Source organism: Sinocyclocheilus anshuiensis, unplaced genomic scaffold (genome assembly GCF_001515605.1).
Source record: "Sinocyclocheilus anshuiensis isolate Anshui unplaced genomic scaffold, SAMN03320099.WGS_v1.1 scaffold1448, whole genome shotgun sequence".
Classification (NCBI taxonomy): domain Eukaryota; kingdom Metazoa; phylum Chordata; class Actinopteri; order Cypriniformes; family Cyprinidae; genus Sinocyclocheilus; species Sinocyclocheilus anshuiensis.
The window spans coordinates 744,255-758,942 of NW_015547730.1; the positions used below are offsets into that span (position 1 = coordinate 744,255).

At 35.1% G+C, this 14,688-nt stretch overlaps 1 protein-coding gene across 7 annotated transcripts in view; it reads left to right on the top strand.

Moving 5' to 3' along the window:
• The first annotated feature begins 541 nt into the window (after positions 1-541).
• LOC107704342 (insulin-like growth factor 2 mRNA-binding protein 2) overlaps positions 542-14,688 on the top strand; it is a 43,722-nt gene continuing 29,575 nt past the window's right edge. For 2 of the 7 annotated variants that reach the window (XM_016507235.1, XM_016507236.1), the window contains exon 1: positions 542-633. In XM_016507235.1, coding sequence (XP_016362721.1) covers positions 563-633 — 71 coding nt within the window. In that variant the 5' untranslated portion in view covers positions 542-562. The other 5 variants (XM_016507237.1, XM_016507239.1, XM_016507238.1 and 2 more) reach the window with 5 other exon arrangements.

Here is a 14,688-nt window from a genome sequence, read left to right on the forward strand (position 1 = left end):
AGAAAGAAAGAAAGAACGAAAGAAAACCACATTATAAATAACTGCTATAAATTAGCCTACATTGAGTGGTCAGCAAACTTAAATGTACACATCCATTCAAATATTTGGAATCACTAAAACATTTAATGTTTGGAAAAAAATGAATGCTGTCATTTTACACTGTATTTTAACATAACACAGTCACAAAATTCAAATTATGTAGGCTAACTATTTGTATGCATTAAAAAAAAAAAAAAAAAGGAAGCCACTGTCATTAAGTGCTGATATGATAGGCCACTCAAGAAACTTTTTTTGTGGCACAGTTGAATAGGCTATTGTTGCTTGACAGCAGATGAAAATATTGTTGTATTGTGTCACAATGTGGCTTTTTCTTAAATATACATACTTTAAAAAAAGCTTTAAGAGTTTTATTTAAAAAGGTTAAATCAAAAACACTTCTGACTGATTCCATTGCTCTAGCTAGCTAAGAGTTTCAGTTTCATCTATTATATCGTAAAATAGGGGAGGCGCTATGAAGTAAACCACGGTGTAGAAGGACAATAGTTCTGATTGGACAGAGTCCATGAACCATCGGGAAGACAGCCACTCCTCTACCGCGAAACAACGCGAAAATCTTATTAACCACGTGAATATGTAAGCGAACAAGTTCTTTCCACGCTTTTCAGTTATCCACATCCACGAGGAATGGGTTTATTTTTCATCATACGATGCAGTTTGGGTATTTCCGCCGGGTGGTGCATTTCACGGATTTCCCGCAGAATTAATTTTCTGTAATATCTTGGTGAATTTATTTGAAAGACTTCACAAGACGAAACGGTATGTTTATACATTTACCAAGTTGGTGCAACATCTGAGCATGTTTCTACGAGGTGGACTGTGATTAGGGTAAGTGGGGTTGAAGAAAAGAGATGATAATATAGTTCGGGGTAAGGGGTGTGTGATTGCATGGATCCTCTCAGTTAAGGCAGCCTAAATATAAGAATACATTAAATTGAATGTCGCATACCAACAGGCTGTCAATAGTAAGTCACTTAAATAAGCAACCACCGTTTAAAGTCCACTTTAACGTAAAGACGTCCAGCTGAGTCTGTTTAAGTGGGAGGGAACAGTTTTGTTTAGGTTGGCACCCTTGTTTATTTTGCGCCCATTTTCCAAAATTAGGCTATACAATCGAGTATTGGGGATGGTGGCTTTTGTAACCTTTGTTTTTAATTGTTTGTGAACAGAAAACATTCATATATTTGTATAATTTGAACTAGATGTGTATGGGTTTAGGTTGGCACCCTTGTTTATTTTGCGCCCATTTTCCAAAATTATACTACAATCGAGTATTGGGGATGGTGGCTTTTGTAACCTTTGTTTTTAATTGTTTGTGAACAGAAAACATTCATATATTTGTATAATTTGAACTAGATGTGTATGGAATATTACAAACCACGCTGACATTTCGACGTTGGGAAATATATATTTATATGTATGTTCCTGGCCTTTTTTCACGACTGTTAAGTTGTCTCTTCCCCTGATTTCTCAGGGAATTGCACAGGAAGGTGTTCAAGGCTTCCCAGAAACTTAAGGTACATTTTTCTGCTGTCACATTTGACTGGGTAATTGCTTGCTGTCGGTCCCGCTGTGCTTTTAGAGTTGTTTGAATGATCGTGGGGGCCTCGCACTTGTTTATATCCAAAGTTGTTATTATGTAACGGGAAATGTTGTTTTGCTCAGTCGATCAAACAAGAAAAACATTTTTTTCTCAATTTAAGTAAAAAAATAATAATCGGCCTTTACGAATTAGCATTATATAGCATTATAGGATTATATAGACATAACATCTACAGGCTAAGTGTGTTATTTTAATAACACAGGGCTTGACAATTAAATGTTGTTAAAATGCCACAAAGTCAAACTTCCTGTTTAGGTCGAGTGCTTTTGTCCATTGTGTCAGAACACACACACACAGACAGACAGAAACAGACAGGGAATCAGGTCTGAACATACCACCACGTTGTGTGGATTACGTAGGCCTATGTTCCTGTAGCATACACTTAGCATAAAGTCACTACATTTCTATGTTCAATTTGTGTTTACGTGTTTATGTTTGTAACTTTCGTCTTGTTGGGATTCGTCAGTTTAGTAGAATATCTGCTAAGTTAGCTTTAAACGATACGTCGCAATAGATTTTTAAAGTTGTTTTTAATTATTATTCTAATCATTCGTATTATGATTTGTAATATGTTGAGTATTTTTGTTGATTTATGACTGTCTACTGTTATTATATGAGAACAAGTTTATGGAAAAATCTGATGTATAGACTTGAACTGCTTTGTGTAGGCCTCTGAATACAATACTTTAGTACAACAGGCTACTCTTTTAAAATGAGTATCACAGTGAATAAAAAAAATGTAAATCAGATTATATATGTTCGAACACATGCAGAAGTGCTTGAATAGCAATTAGAGGTCACTACATAGTTAACTACATAGAGCACAACCACGTGGCCAGATTTACTTTCCTCCTATGCAGCCATCCTCTAGTTTTTAGCATATGTGTTTCTACACAGACAAATATTTTTTTACAGAAAAGCTTTTTAGCAAGGATGTAACTTGCAATTGTTGCCTTAAAGAGCCATTTCTACCTGCTGATAGAAAAATAGAAACCCATAAAAATGAGTTTTGTTGTTACAAATGAATGTATATTGGTTGGTTCAGTGATGGTAAATATTTTTGACTAAATAAAACCAGCTGATATAGATGTTACTATTTGTTTCAGTGTGCATATTCATGATTGGTGGGGACAAAATCGCAAATTTAACAATCTTTAAAAAAACATATTAATGGACCACTTTGATCAATGAATATTGTGGTAGTTCAGTTTTTAGTGTATGTCTTAAGTGCAAAACGGTGCATAACATCTACCACTGTGGGTTGTGGCAAAGGATTGCGATTTCCTAAAAATTGTCAGTGTTTTGAGAATAAAATCTTAAACATCAAACAAATCAAAACTCAAGTTTAAATCAAAACTAAAAAAAGTGATGTCAATATTCGTTTAATCACTTAGGAGCCACTCAGCTTTTCAAATGATAATATTAATCATGAATTATTAATTAATTAATTATTATCATTAGTAAACGATATAAAAGTTGATTTTGTTTGTTTTTTGTTTAATTTCAAACATTATCAAGTTTATGTATTTGATAATTATATGTCCTCAAATATTCTGAAAAATGTAGTTACTTACGATGTAAGTACTTAAAGAAGATAACTGCTATGAAATCATGATTTAAATATTCAAATTGTCCTTAAAGGAAAACACATCAGGTATCAGATTCAGATAGCAAACTAGATCAATACACAAAAAATGGTAGCCTAAAATTTGTAACCTCTGTATTAACTGGTTTTATTCAAGACAAAAATAATATTTATAATCACTGAATCAACCTCAATACATTAATTTATACCAACAAAATCAAAATCAAGTAGAAATAGCTGATAACAATTGCAGGTCATCACTTTTTGTAATGATTGTAATGATTGCAATCTTTGTAATGATTGGGAAACATTTATACAACAACTGTGCTCAGCATTACAAAGAAATTTACAAGACCGGTCCTTGTGTTGATTTATAAGTCATTTATTTGTTGTTCATATTGTTATTTGTCTGAATGTTCACATGCAACACAAATACTGTACATTTAAAAAGGCAAAGTTTTCTGCACTAAAGGGTGTTTGTGTTTCATAGTGGAGTCATGTTGAATCTTTAAGATTAAAATAAAGAGAAAAGATTTTTATTTGTAGGTTGATGATGTGTTTACAAATAGTAATTTTGTCAAAATCAAAGACATGAGAGTGAACGTCATCAACATTAGACCGAATCGGTCAATTTTAAATTAAATTTAGGGGAACAGATAAGGGAACAGAAGGATATAAGGGAAGAAAAAATTAAAATGCAATTTAAATTATAATTTACAACTTCATACAGATATAGTGACCCTCAAAGATTGATAAATAAATATGTATTTTAAGGTAGTTTTATTATTTTTGTGAAGCCGTTTATGATTGTTTAAAAAAAATGATTATAGGTCTCAAAATTCTTTGAGGTTCTAGTTCTATAATTCTTTTAAAATAAGTTTTAAATGATGTAATTCAACAGATGTGTTTATTTGTGAGTCAAATTATTTTTCTTTTAAATATTAAATCATTTTGATTGTTATTTGGACCAAATTGAAAAAACTGTGACCAGTTCTTTCTAAACTTTTTGACAGCTGAAATGTAAAATTAAAATGATGTCATGAATTTCATAAAGAATTACAGCTTTTCAAAGTTCCAGAAAAACTTAAGTGTTTCTGAGGAGGGTTGTTGTTTTCTATATGCGTTTGTGCTCAAGTGCTTTTTTGACATTACTTTTTATTGAAACTGCATAGAGAGATACGGTAGTACAAAGACAGTGCTACTGCAGTCAGTGGAAGTGGGCCAAGCAAACCGGCTTGTGTGTGTGTGTGTGTGTGTGTGTGTGTGTGTGTGTGTGTGTGTGTGTGTGTGTATGTGTAACCAGAGCCGATCAGATGCCACACTATGAACAGGACTTCGGTTCTGTCACCCTGTGTCATCTGATGCACAGGAATCCTGTCACAGAACACATGTTGAATGTACTGTAGGTGTCATGATTAGAACAGCAGATGAGTGTGTGAGAAATACAGAGTAAGAAAATGTTACTTCATATAACATGTTAAAATATTTAAAAAAAATATATACAACTGCTGCTCAGTAATTGTTTTAGTTTATGTATTACGATCATGGCAACAGTAACCAACACCTGTACGTGGGGATTTAATTGTGGTTTTACAGTCAACATGAAAACTGATTCATGTTCCTTGTCTTATTGTGACAGATTTGTGTATTTTTTTCTCATTTATTAATTTTTTACATGTAATAATCTGTTAATTAGGGCTGGGTAAAAATATCAATTTTCAGAGTAGTTGTGATATTCATGTGAACACTCCTCAGGATTCTCTGAATCCCAAGATTGAGCTTTTACTCTGACGGCTTTCAGTTGCCGGGTGAAAAGTGTTCGTGCAGCACTTCCCGTCCTGCAGATTTCTGCTAAACTGACTCATTCTGCTGCTAAGTTTGAACCTTGCTGTTAAATTTTCAGATGATAATTTTTGTAATGCACAAACTTTGAAGATTCCCTGCTTTCCACTTGGTTCAATGCGGTGGTGCTCCCTTGATGCTGAATCTGTATGCTTTCCTATTATCAGTTTCTTTTTTTGTGAATCAAAAATGTGATGAAAGCCTGACGGTAGACTCTTGAGACAATTTACCAGTTTGTACTAGTTTGAAACTGTTTAATTTTCAGCATTAGTAGAGAGGGAATTTCCTTTATATTATGTAAGCAAAATGGACATTACTACAGAAATATAACCACCCCCACCCCCCAATAAAGAACCAAATCTCATTGAGTTCTTGTGAATTTGAATCAAATCTGTGTTTAGCCCTGCTGCTGATGTCAACTAATAGCAGTTTAGGCATAGTTTTTGCAAACTTGCATTCAGCATTGCTCCATTCTGGTACAGTATGTAAAACCCAATTTTCACAATCCTGTTAATTAAAATATAAAAGAAAATCTAAAAAAAAAAAAGCGTTTTTGAGCATCATATTTGATACATAAGGCTTTTATTGCTCATATAGTATGATATTATAAAAACTAAGCAAGAAATATGCAGTTTTGTGCAGATGCTTATATTCATATTGCCAAAAGTAAGATGAAAGTGTGATAGCATGTAATGCAAATCAATGATATTTTTATAACCATATAACATCAAATGATATACAGTAAATCATATAAATCATCATCAAATATATCAGTTGTCACTCTCTATCTCCCAATATTATGTCTTAGTAAGATTATTTAAATGTCTAGTTTTATGATCAAAACTGTAGTTTTAAAAACATAATGCAGTGCAATACAATGATATTTGGTACTCACATTTGAACATGGAACATGAAAAAATGAAGAAAAAAAAACGTATATCAGACTACAAAAGACATGCAATAGACCGTGTACAACAGGTTTTTCAGTGGTGATTTTAGGATGGTTTTTTTTTTTTACTACCCTGTGTCATTTGAAAATTTCATAATACGAAAGTTAAATGGCAATTAAATGTAACATTTCGCATCGACAGTTGTTGTGATATGCCTGGACAAAGAGGACAGTATCTGATCTGAACTCAGTACACCAGTAGAGGGAGTACAGACGGTATTAAGAGATTACACGGATAAAACCCATCTCCATTCATCCTTTCTCTCTCTTTTCTTCTCATTGCCCGCATCCATTAACACCTCTCGTGGCTGTTTCTGGATATTTTGCATGGCAGTGAGTCCATCAGGTGTTTGCAGTTTGTTTCTGTATCCATCTGTCTTTCTCTTTAAACACGCACACGCTCACACGCATTGACTTGATCACATTCAATGCTTTTGCCCCATACTATACCTAGGCTGAGGCAATGCTGATGACCTGGGGATGGTGCAGGAGTTGCCATGGTAACCCCATAGCTGGAGAGTGTGGAGGTATAGGCGGGTCGGCTGGGCTTTTGTTTTGGATGGAGTGTGTGAGTCTAGAGCAACACAATAGCCCACTGAGACCAGCTCACAAGAGAGGGAATTTACTGGGAAAATTGTGATCTATAAGTACTGTGAGAAAGGTTGGGAAGCAGAAATAATAACGTGCTGTGAAAGCAGAGTGAGAGGAACACTCCCTATTCGCTGATGGGTGTCGGCTGTTCAACAGGTTAGGTAGCATGTTTAAGAGACACATAGAAGAGTTGAGTATGAATTTATATCTATATCCAAAAGAACTACTAAAACTACTAATGTAAAATAAATTAAAAATACACATCATCCTGTTCAGAAAGTTTACTCTAATCCCTTGTGTTCTTCTTGAGTGTCAGTGAATGTTTGTAGCCTCAGTGTGAAAAGATGGATGTCAAAATCATGCAGTCACTCTTCTAAAATGGCTCAGATATGCAGAAGATGCTGGAAAACCAAAGAATGTGCAGGACCTGGAGGGCTTTTCTGAATAACTGTTAGCAGTTTAACTTTTTTTTTAAAGATATTCAAATAAATATTCAATAAATACCGTATTGTGGCTCAATATTGTGTCATGAAAGATCACTGTAGCGTCTCTGTTCAAGCGGCATGTGTACTGATAATCTCTTCCACTACTAGTTAAAGCATGAAATAAACATGAAGGAACATCAGAAGGTATCTTGTTTCAACCTTGGAAAGATGTTAATACACAATATTTTTCAAGTTCAAGTCCACCAACGTTAATCTACTCTGCGGTCTGGTTTGTTTGTTGGACAAAAATGTTCGATTCAGCATTATGATTTGTCAGATTGGCTGTCAATCAAACTCGTCAATCAATTTAAAAAAAACAAAAAAAAAACATGTGGATCACTGTTTCCAGCACTGTGAATGTTTAATAGGATGTTCAATAAAATGTGTGTGTGTGTGTGTGTGTGTGAGAGACAGAGTTTTTTTTTCTTAAATTCAAGCCAAAAAGTCACACATCACTGCACTTGTCATATGAACAACCAGTCAGTATTTACACTGACTGACAAGCCTTAAGTACACATTACACAATAACCGTTGTGTGACGAAAATGATGACTTTCACATCATGAAGTAGTCAAGAACGGCAATTAACATAAAATCTTAGCTCTTCAAGGCATTCATCTAATTGCAATTTTTTAATGTTTTATTTTCTCAAATTCACCTGTGAATAGAGGTGTGAACTTGCAGGTCAGTCACCCACTGACCAGTTGCCCTGTGACAAGGGTACTGAGTAACAAGGTTCACTGTATTGTCAGTATTTCAGAGTTGACATTAGAAAGGTGGAATGCTTTAGTTATATTTACCACTCCCAGAAGTGATAACTGTGATATCAGTGCTGGATAACTTCGCTTCGCTGCGTGGGAGAGTATATTTATTTACTTTTTTATAGTGGATTTAAAGTTTCCTCCTATTAAAGGAATAGTTCACCTCATTCCAAACCTGTATAAGTTTCTTTCTTATGTTGAACACAAGAGAAGATATTGTGAAGAATACTGGTAATACAGGTTTGGAACAACATGAGGGTGAGTAAATGATGACAGAATTTTAATTTTTGAGGTGAACTTTTCCTTTATTGTCATATTACAGCTACTGTGTGCATAAAGTGTAAGCATCATAGCTGTATTACGTTTTGTGGTTGTCCTGAAATTACTGTTCAGAAATCAGGCTGCACAGATTATACATTTTTTATTGCATGCAGGACATTATTCTTTATTGAACTGAAGGTTCAGTAGCGGCACTGCACTACTGCTGAATAGCAGTGCAGAAAACTGTTTCCGTATTCAAGTATTTTAGCCTTCTGTTTGCATTGACTGAAGAATTCCAGCATTTCTTCTAGTATTTCTAACAATTTCCAGTATTTTCTTAACCAGAACCAGTTCACCATTCCCAGGTAGCTGTCTGATCTCTGCATTGTGGTTTTGTAAATCGAGTCAGTCTTACCAAATGTATTTGCATGCATGTGCATTTGTATGCTATTCTGGAATGCAAAGTGTCTGCCTGTAGCTTGTTCTGTTGCAGTATGAGACTGTGACGCAATCATATTAGAAGAGTCACTCATTTCACTCTGTCACTCTGAATCTACAATGGCATGACAAAAGAAATTGTATTTTGATTTGTTTTTGTTTTTTTTTTGTTTGAATGTGATAAAAATACAGTGTACCATGGAAAAACGCAAACACAATGCATCTTTCTATTGTACTGTCTTCACTGACTGCACAAACTTGTACAGTGTGAATTGTATTTTTGTATTTTGAAACAAAAGCTTATGACTCTTATAATTTGCTCAAAACAATTATTGTTTAAAATAAAATAATGAATCCTTCACTAACCTAACTCATTAAAACTCATTAAAACATAAATACTGAAAATGAATTGATGTCTGAATCTCTTACACAGTCTTAAGTCTTGCTTCAAGTCAGTCTTTCCAATTAAGTAAAAAGGTTCATAAATCTTCCTTCAATCAATCTTCCTTCAAAAAAAAAAAAAAAAACACACACACCTCATCACTGATTAGTTGTTCATCTGACCTCAAAACAAAACTTAAATAAAACTTCAAATATATTACCAAAGTAATATTGTTTGCAGAAATGGGTGTCTTTAAGAAATATGGTAACGCACACATAAACCCACTAGGTCAGCTCTTTAGATGCTGAGCTACAGGATATGGACACACACACACTGGGTCAGAGGATGAGGATCAGGTTGTGATGAAGATAATGCTTCTTCAGCCTCTTGTGAATCACGTGATAGCCATTGATCTGATGGCCAGGTTAGATCTGTATGCCATATTAATATTATTAAAACACATGGCAGTGGATTGTTAATTGGTCTGTAACTTCCATTACGGCAAACGCTGACACACACACATCGTAGAATTTTTTTCTGCATACATACATAAAACATACATATTATATATTTGACAATGTCTATGGATCGTGTACGTGCTGGATTGACTCTTTTTAACCCCTTCAGGAGGATTGGAGTGAGCTGAGTATGTGTATGTGTGCATGTTTGGGGGCAGGGGGTGTAACCACACTTAATAAAGGCCTCGTCTGTGTCTAATAATCCCAATCCCCTCAGATTAAAGGATGACGTGTCTGGTAGAGCGCTACTTGGCTCAGACTCCAGCCACGTTGTGTCCTGGTGAGGGAATACACCATGCATGAATTACTTAAGTACGTGGGGTTTGACAAAGCAAGAGTCTGGAACCCAGAGCGTTGATGTCACAATTTGTGGAATTTTTTTTTTTCACGTCTAAGGAGGAATCTGTGGTGTCTGATCTGTAATGAATGAATGAGTAGCTGCTTTGGAGCAAATCTGTGATACCTGTAGCAATGAAGATCTAGAACTCTCACACTTTCTAAAACTATTTTGTTCCGTCAGTCTTCATGATCACTGGAACATCCGTGCCAAGTTGGGCAAAGGTATCATTCACTACTAATCAAAAGTTTGGAATCAAGATATTTTAATGTTTTTTTTTGAATGTTTTAAAATGTAATTTAATGATGGGATGCAAAACCGAATTGTCAGCATCATTACTCCAGTCACATGATCCTTCAGAAATCATTCTAATATGCTGATTTGCTGCTGAAGAAGCATTTCAGTATACCGTTCAAGTAAGATGAAAAAAAAAACTTTAATTCAGCATGGATAAATGCTGTTCTTTTGAACTTTCTGTTCATGAAAGAATCCTAAAAATAAAAATGTTTAGCAGTTTCCACCAAATTATGAAGTAGCACAACTGTTTTCAACATTTATAATACGTTTTTCTTGAGCAGCAAATCAGCATATTAGAGTGATTTCTGAAGGATCATGTGACACTGACGACTGCTATAATGTACATTTGCGATATTTCGATAATTTCGATATATTGCACAGCCCTAATTGAGATATTAAGACATTATTACCATTTTTGCTGCGGTTTTGATCAGATAAATACAGCCTTGGTGAACATAAGAGACTTCTTTTAAAAACATTAAAAAATCTTAATGATTTCAAACTTTTGACCGGTAGTTCAGGTATCAATAGTTGTTCTCCTTTGTCATACTGAGAGTCTTGTGTGTTTTCGAGTTTCTCTCTTCACTGTCTTGTTTTTAATGAGGGAGGGGAAACTCATATATATGGGGAAACTCATATATATGCAAATCAGCCTTGTTTAGTATATTTATGCAGTAAGTATGCCTCTCACACATTGAAATATGGATGTGAGTCCTTAAATATCATTTGCATCACATACATCTTGAGCATTCCAAGCGAGATATAATTGGCAGGGTATCTATGGGGGGAGGCGCATATGACATTTAAAGTGCCTGCAAGGAGGTCTCTGCCCAGTAAGAAATGCTGTAGAAGGATTTGTGTTATCTTTAATTTTTTTTTTCTTTCTTTATCTACAGTATGATACACCTATTAGTCCTGACATTTTTATTGGTAGAGTACTGATTTAAAGGTCTTTTTTTCCAGCAGCGGGCAGTGATTAGAGCCTCTGCTGTTACTCCTTTCTCTCACAGTTGCTTTCTCTGTATCTCTATGCAAGTCTCACAGGGTTTGCTGATGCATTAAAGGGGTCCTATTATGCTCTTTTACAAAGTCTTGATTTTGTTTTGGGGGTGTACTAGAACATGCTCTCATGCTTGGTGGTTCGAAAAACGCATTATTTTTCACATAATTTACATTATTAAAATACCTTTCTCCCCAGGCTGGCACAAACGGCTCTATTAGTTCCGGCTTTGATGAAGATCCACCTTCCGATAAACAAAATGTGTTGTGATTGGTTAGCTGTCCCCAGTGCGTTGTGATTGCCGAACAGCTTAGACAGTGTTTCAGTACTGCAACACCCCTTGCTCCGTCTTTCAACAAAAACTTTTTGGGCGAATCCGGCAGGCAGCACTGTACTCCCTCGTGTTGTGGAAGCTGTCCTCAGTAAAATGCGCAGCACACAATAGCAAATTGGGGTTATAATGCTCAGGAACAGAGTTAAAAAATAAATTGCAACCACTGTTTCCTGACATCATCCGCTTTTTGCGGAAGCCCAAACAAAGACGTTTGGGCAAGGAGGTGAAAAAAACAGCGTTTCGGGTGGTCGCGCACCGGACGAGAAGTGCAGCGTCGCGTCGCGCCACATCTTTAAAATTCAAATACATTATTTTCTATGAGTGTAGGCACACTGGCGGCGCTGTTCGGCATCTGTCTGCGGCGCCCAACTACGTCGTGTTGTACTTGTAAGAATTGTTCTAGACAATATTCTTCTCTTTTACATGCCCTTATTGATATTTGTCAAGTCTTATTGATTTTCTTCTAAAAACTGCAGAATGTTATGCAGAAATAGTCATGCATTATTAACAGTGTTTACACAAGCGGAGACTGACATAAATCTATACTCACACATGCACTACCCATGTATACACAGATAAGGTTAGTTAAATGCAGGACATTTACAAGCATTTTACAGACAGTTTTATCAAAAGAAACTTTTGCATTCAAGGTATGCAATTTATCCGTTCATGCATTCCCTGGGAATCTAACCCATGCTTTACTGTTTGAGCTCCAGGAACCATCCATGCATCCATTATTCAAGTCATTTATCCTCTGTATGGGTCGGGGGGAATGCAGTAGGTTTTTCTTTTCACTGTTGGAGCAAATGGGAATGCTAAGATTTCTTATTATAATTCTTATTTACCTCTATGAATGTGAAAGTGTAAAAAAGGTTCATTAGGTTAGAATGATCACTACTTTGTTTTGTGACTTTGCTGAAAGTTGATAGATGCACCATCCCTGTATCTATACCTATGGATAACATACCTATGGTTCCTAACAAACACCAAATTCTAACAGTTGTTGGATTAGTGTGATAAACCTGTTAGTGTTTGTTGGGACTAGTGTTGTCACGGTACCAAAATTTCAGTATTCGGTACCAATACCAGTGAAAATCCACGGTTCTCGGTGCCAGTTTCGGTACCAAAGCAAAACACAAAAACATGCTAATTGAACAACATTTTTATTAATACCGACTTGGTACCGAAATACCGGGTCTTTTGACAACACTAGTTGGGACAGTGTGGCAGAGTGGGCGTTGTGTTTTGCAACATTGTAAATCCAACATCAATCCTTTGAAATGTTGGTGTTTGTTGGGAGAAAAAAAATCTGCATCATTTACTCACCCTCATATCATTCTAAAAATCATTGACTTTCTTCTGTGGAACACAAAAGAAGATATATATAAAAAAAACAACAACAAAAAAACAACAACAACACTGAGACTCAAAATATCTTAGTTCATTGTATGTTTCATTGTTTAGACTGCAATGTAATAATCTAAGAATTTCTAAGTAGAACTGAATTAGCAAAACCTGCTCTTCCTCTGTCTCAGGTAGCCAAAAATCCTGCTGTGTTGTATCTTACAAATAGCTAATGCATTGCATGTAGTCATTTTGTCAAGTATGCTAATTAATGCTGTTTACTCTTAAACACTAATTTGTGCTGTAGAGGGCATCAGAATGCTAATACACAAAGCACAACTCATAAATAATTGACTGAGCTATGCAGAATGCTAATGGATTAGCCACTGGGGGCAGCGGGATGCTGCTGTGGTAAAACAGTGCATGTTGAATGTTAATGTGGCAAGCGATGTCCAGGTGTACCTCTGGAATGTGAAGAGAGGCACTGATTCTATTTCTGGCTCTTTCGTATTCAATAAAGAAACAACACCAGGGGCTTCAGAATTAAAACCATGTTGTCAGTAAATGCTGGTTTAAGAGCAACAATTCCAGAAAACCAATCTGCAGGACACATGCAGACATTGGTGAAATCTTAAGTGATTGTTTTTTTTTTTGTTTTTTTATAATAAAGCATCCTAACCATTTTAAGGACTTTTCTGGAATGCTCTATGTAGACAGAAACAGCACTTTAGAAAAGTGTTACTCCAAATGGGAGACTGAAATCAAATTCAGTTTGAATTGTAGTTACCTTGTTTCTGAACTAGTGGTGCATTGTTGTAGTACACATAAATAATCAATTTATAATTGTATTGAATGAAATGAAATCAAAGTTTGTTTAATAAAGACATTTATTTTGCTTTGGAAATGCATGTATGGTACCTTAAAGCAGCAAAGAAGTAGTGACTTCTTTCTTACATATTTTGACATACAGTACATCAGAGTGTTAACAGGTTATTAAAAAAGAAAAAAAAATGTCATGTGCAGGTTGGTTCTATCTGTGAGTTGTTGATTGGATTTTGAGATTATTATTTGAGGTCGTAATAAATTGCATTGATGAATCTATTAATTTTATTTACAATAGAATCAATAATATCAGGGTTTGAAATTTACTTTTTCACTACTAAAATTAAGTTACCAGCCATTCAAACTTCTTTTAGCCAAAACAAAAATTACATTTCAGAAATTTCAGAACCAGTTTATCAAAATCACTTAAATAATTAAGTCTAATTCTGAATAATTGAATGGCTTTTAGTTTTATGACATCCAGTCATTGTTTGATATAAAATAATAGAGATAAATACAAAATTCTGTGTGACTTCCCTTACATAACAGCTTTTCTTTCATTGTTAATTAGAAATGTTGCTGACAGTGTCTAAAGCTTAAGATGGTAGTCCAAAACAGTGAATCTAATTACTGTACAGGCAAAAGTTCATTTTAGGAATAAAGAAAAATGGCACGAGTTAAATTTAGTTGTTTCATAGTGCAAAAAAAATTTCACAATTCACAAATAAGCTAATAAGCCTTTTGAACAGCCTGTGGAGTAGTTTGGGCACCAATGTATTTGAATTTTAAAGATGTGGCACTTCTCTTTTTTGGGGGGTGGGGTGGGGGGGTTTGGCTAATGTTGAAGGCTCCTGGTTAGAGGCCAATTTGGCTATTATGTTGATATGTATTACCCGCCACGGTTAATTTTCACCTACATTCTCATTAATTCTCATTAATTATATAAAATAGTCATTAGTTACTCGCCCTCGTGTTGTTCGAAACCCCTAAGACCTTCGTTCATCTTCGGAACACAATTTAAGATATTTTTGATTAAATCTGAGGGCTCTCTGACCCTCCCATAGACAGCAAGGTAACTACCAC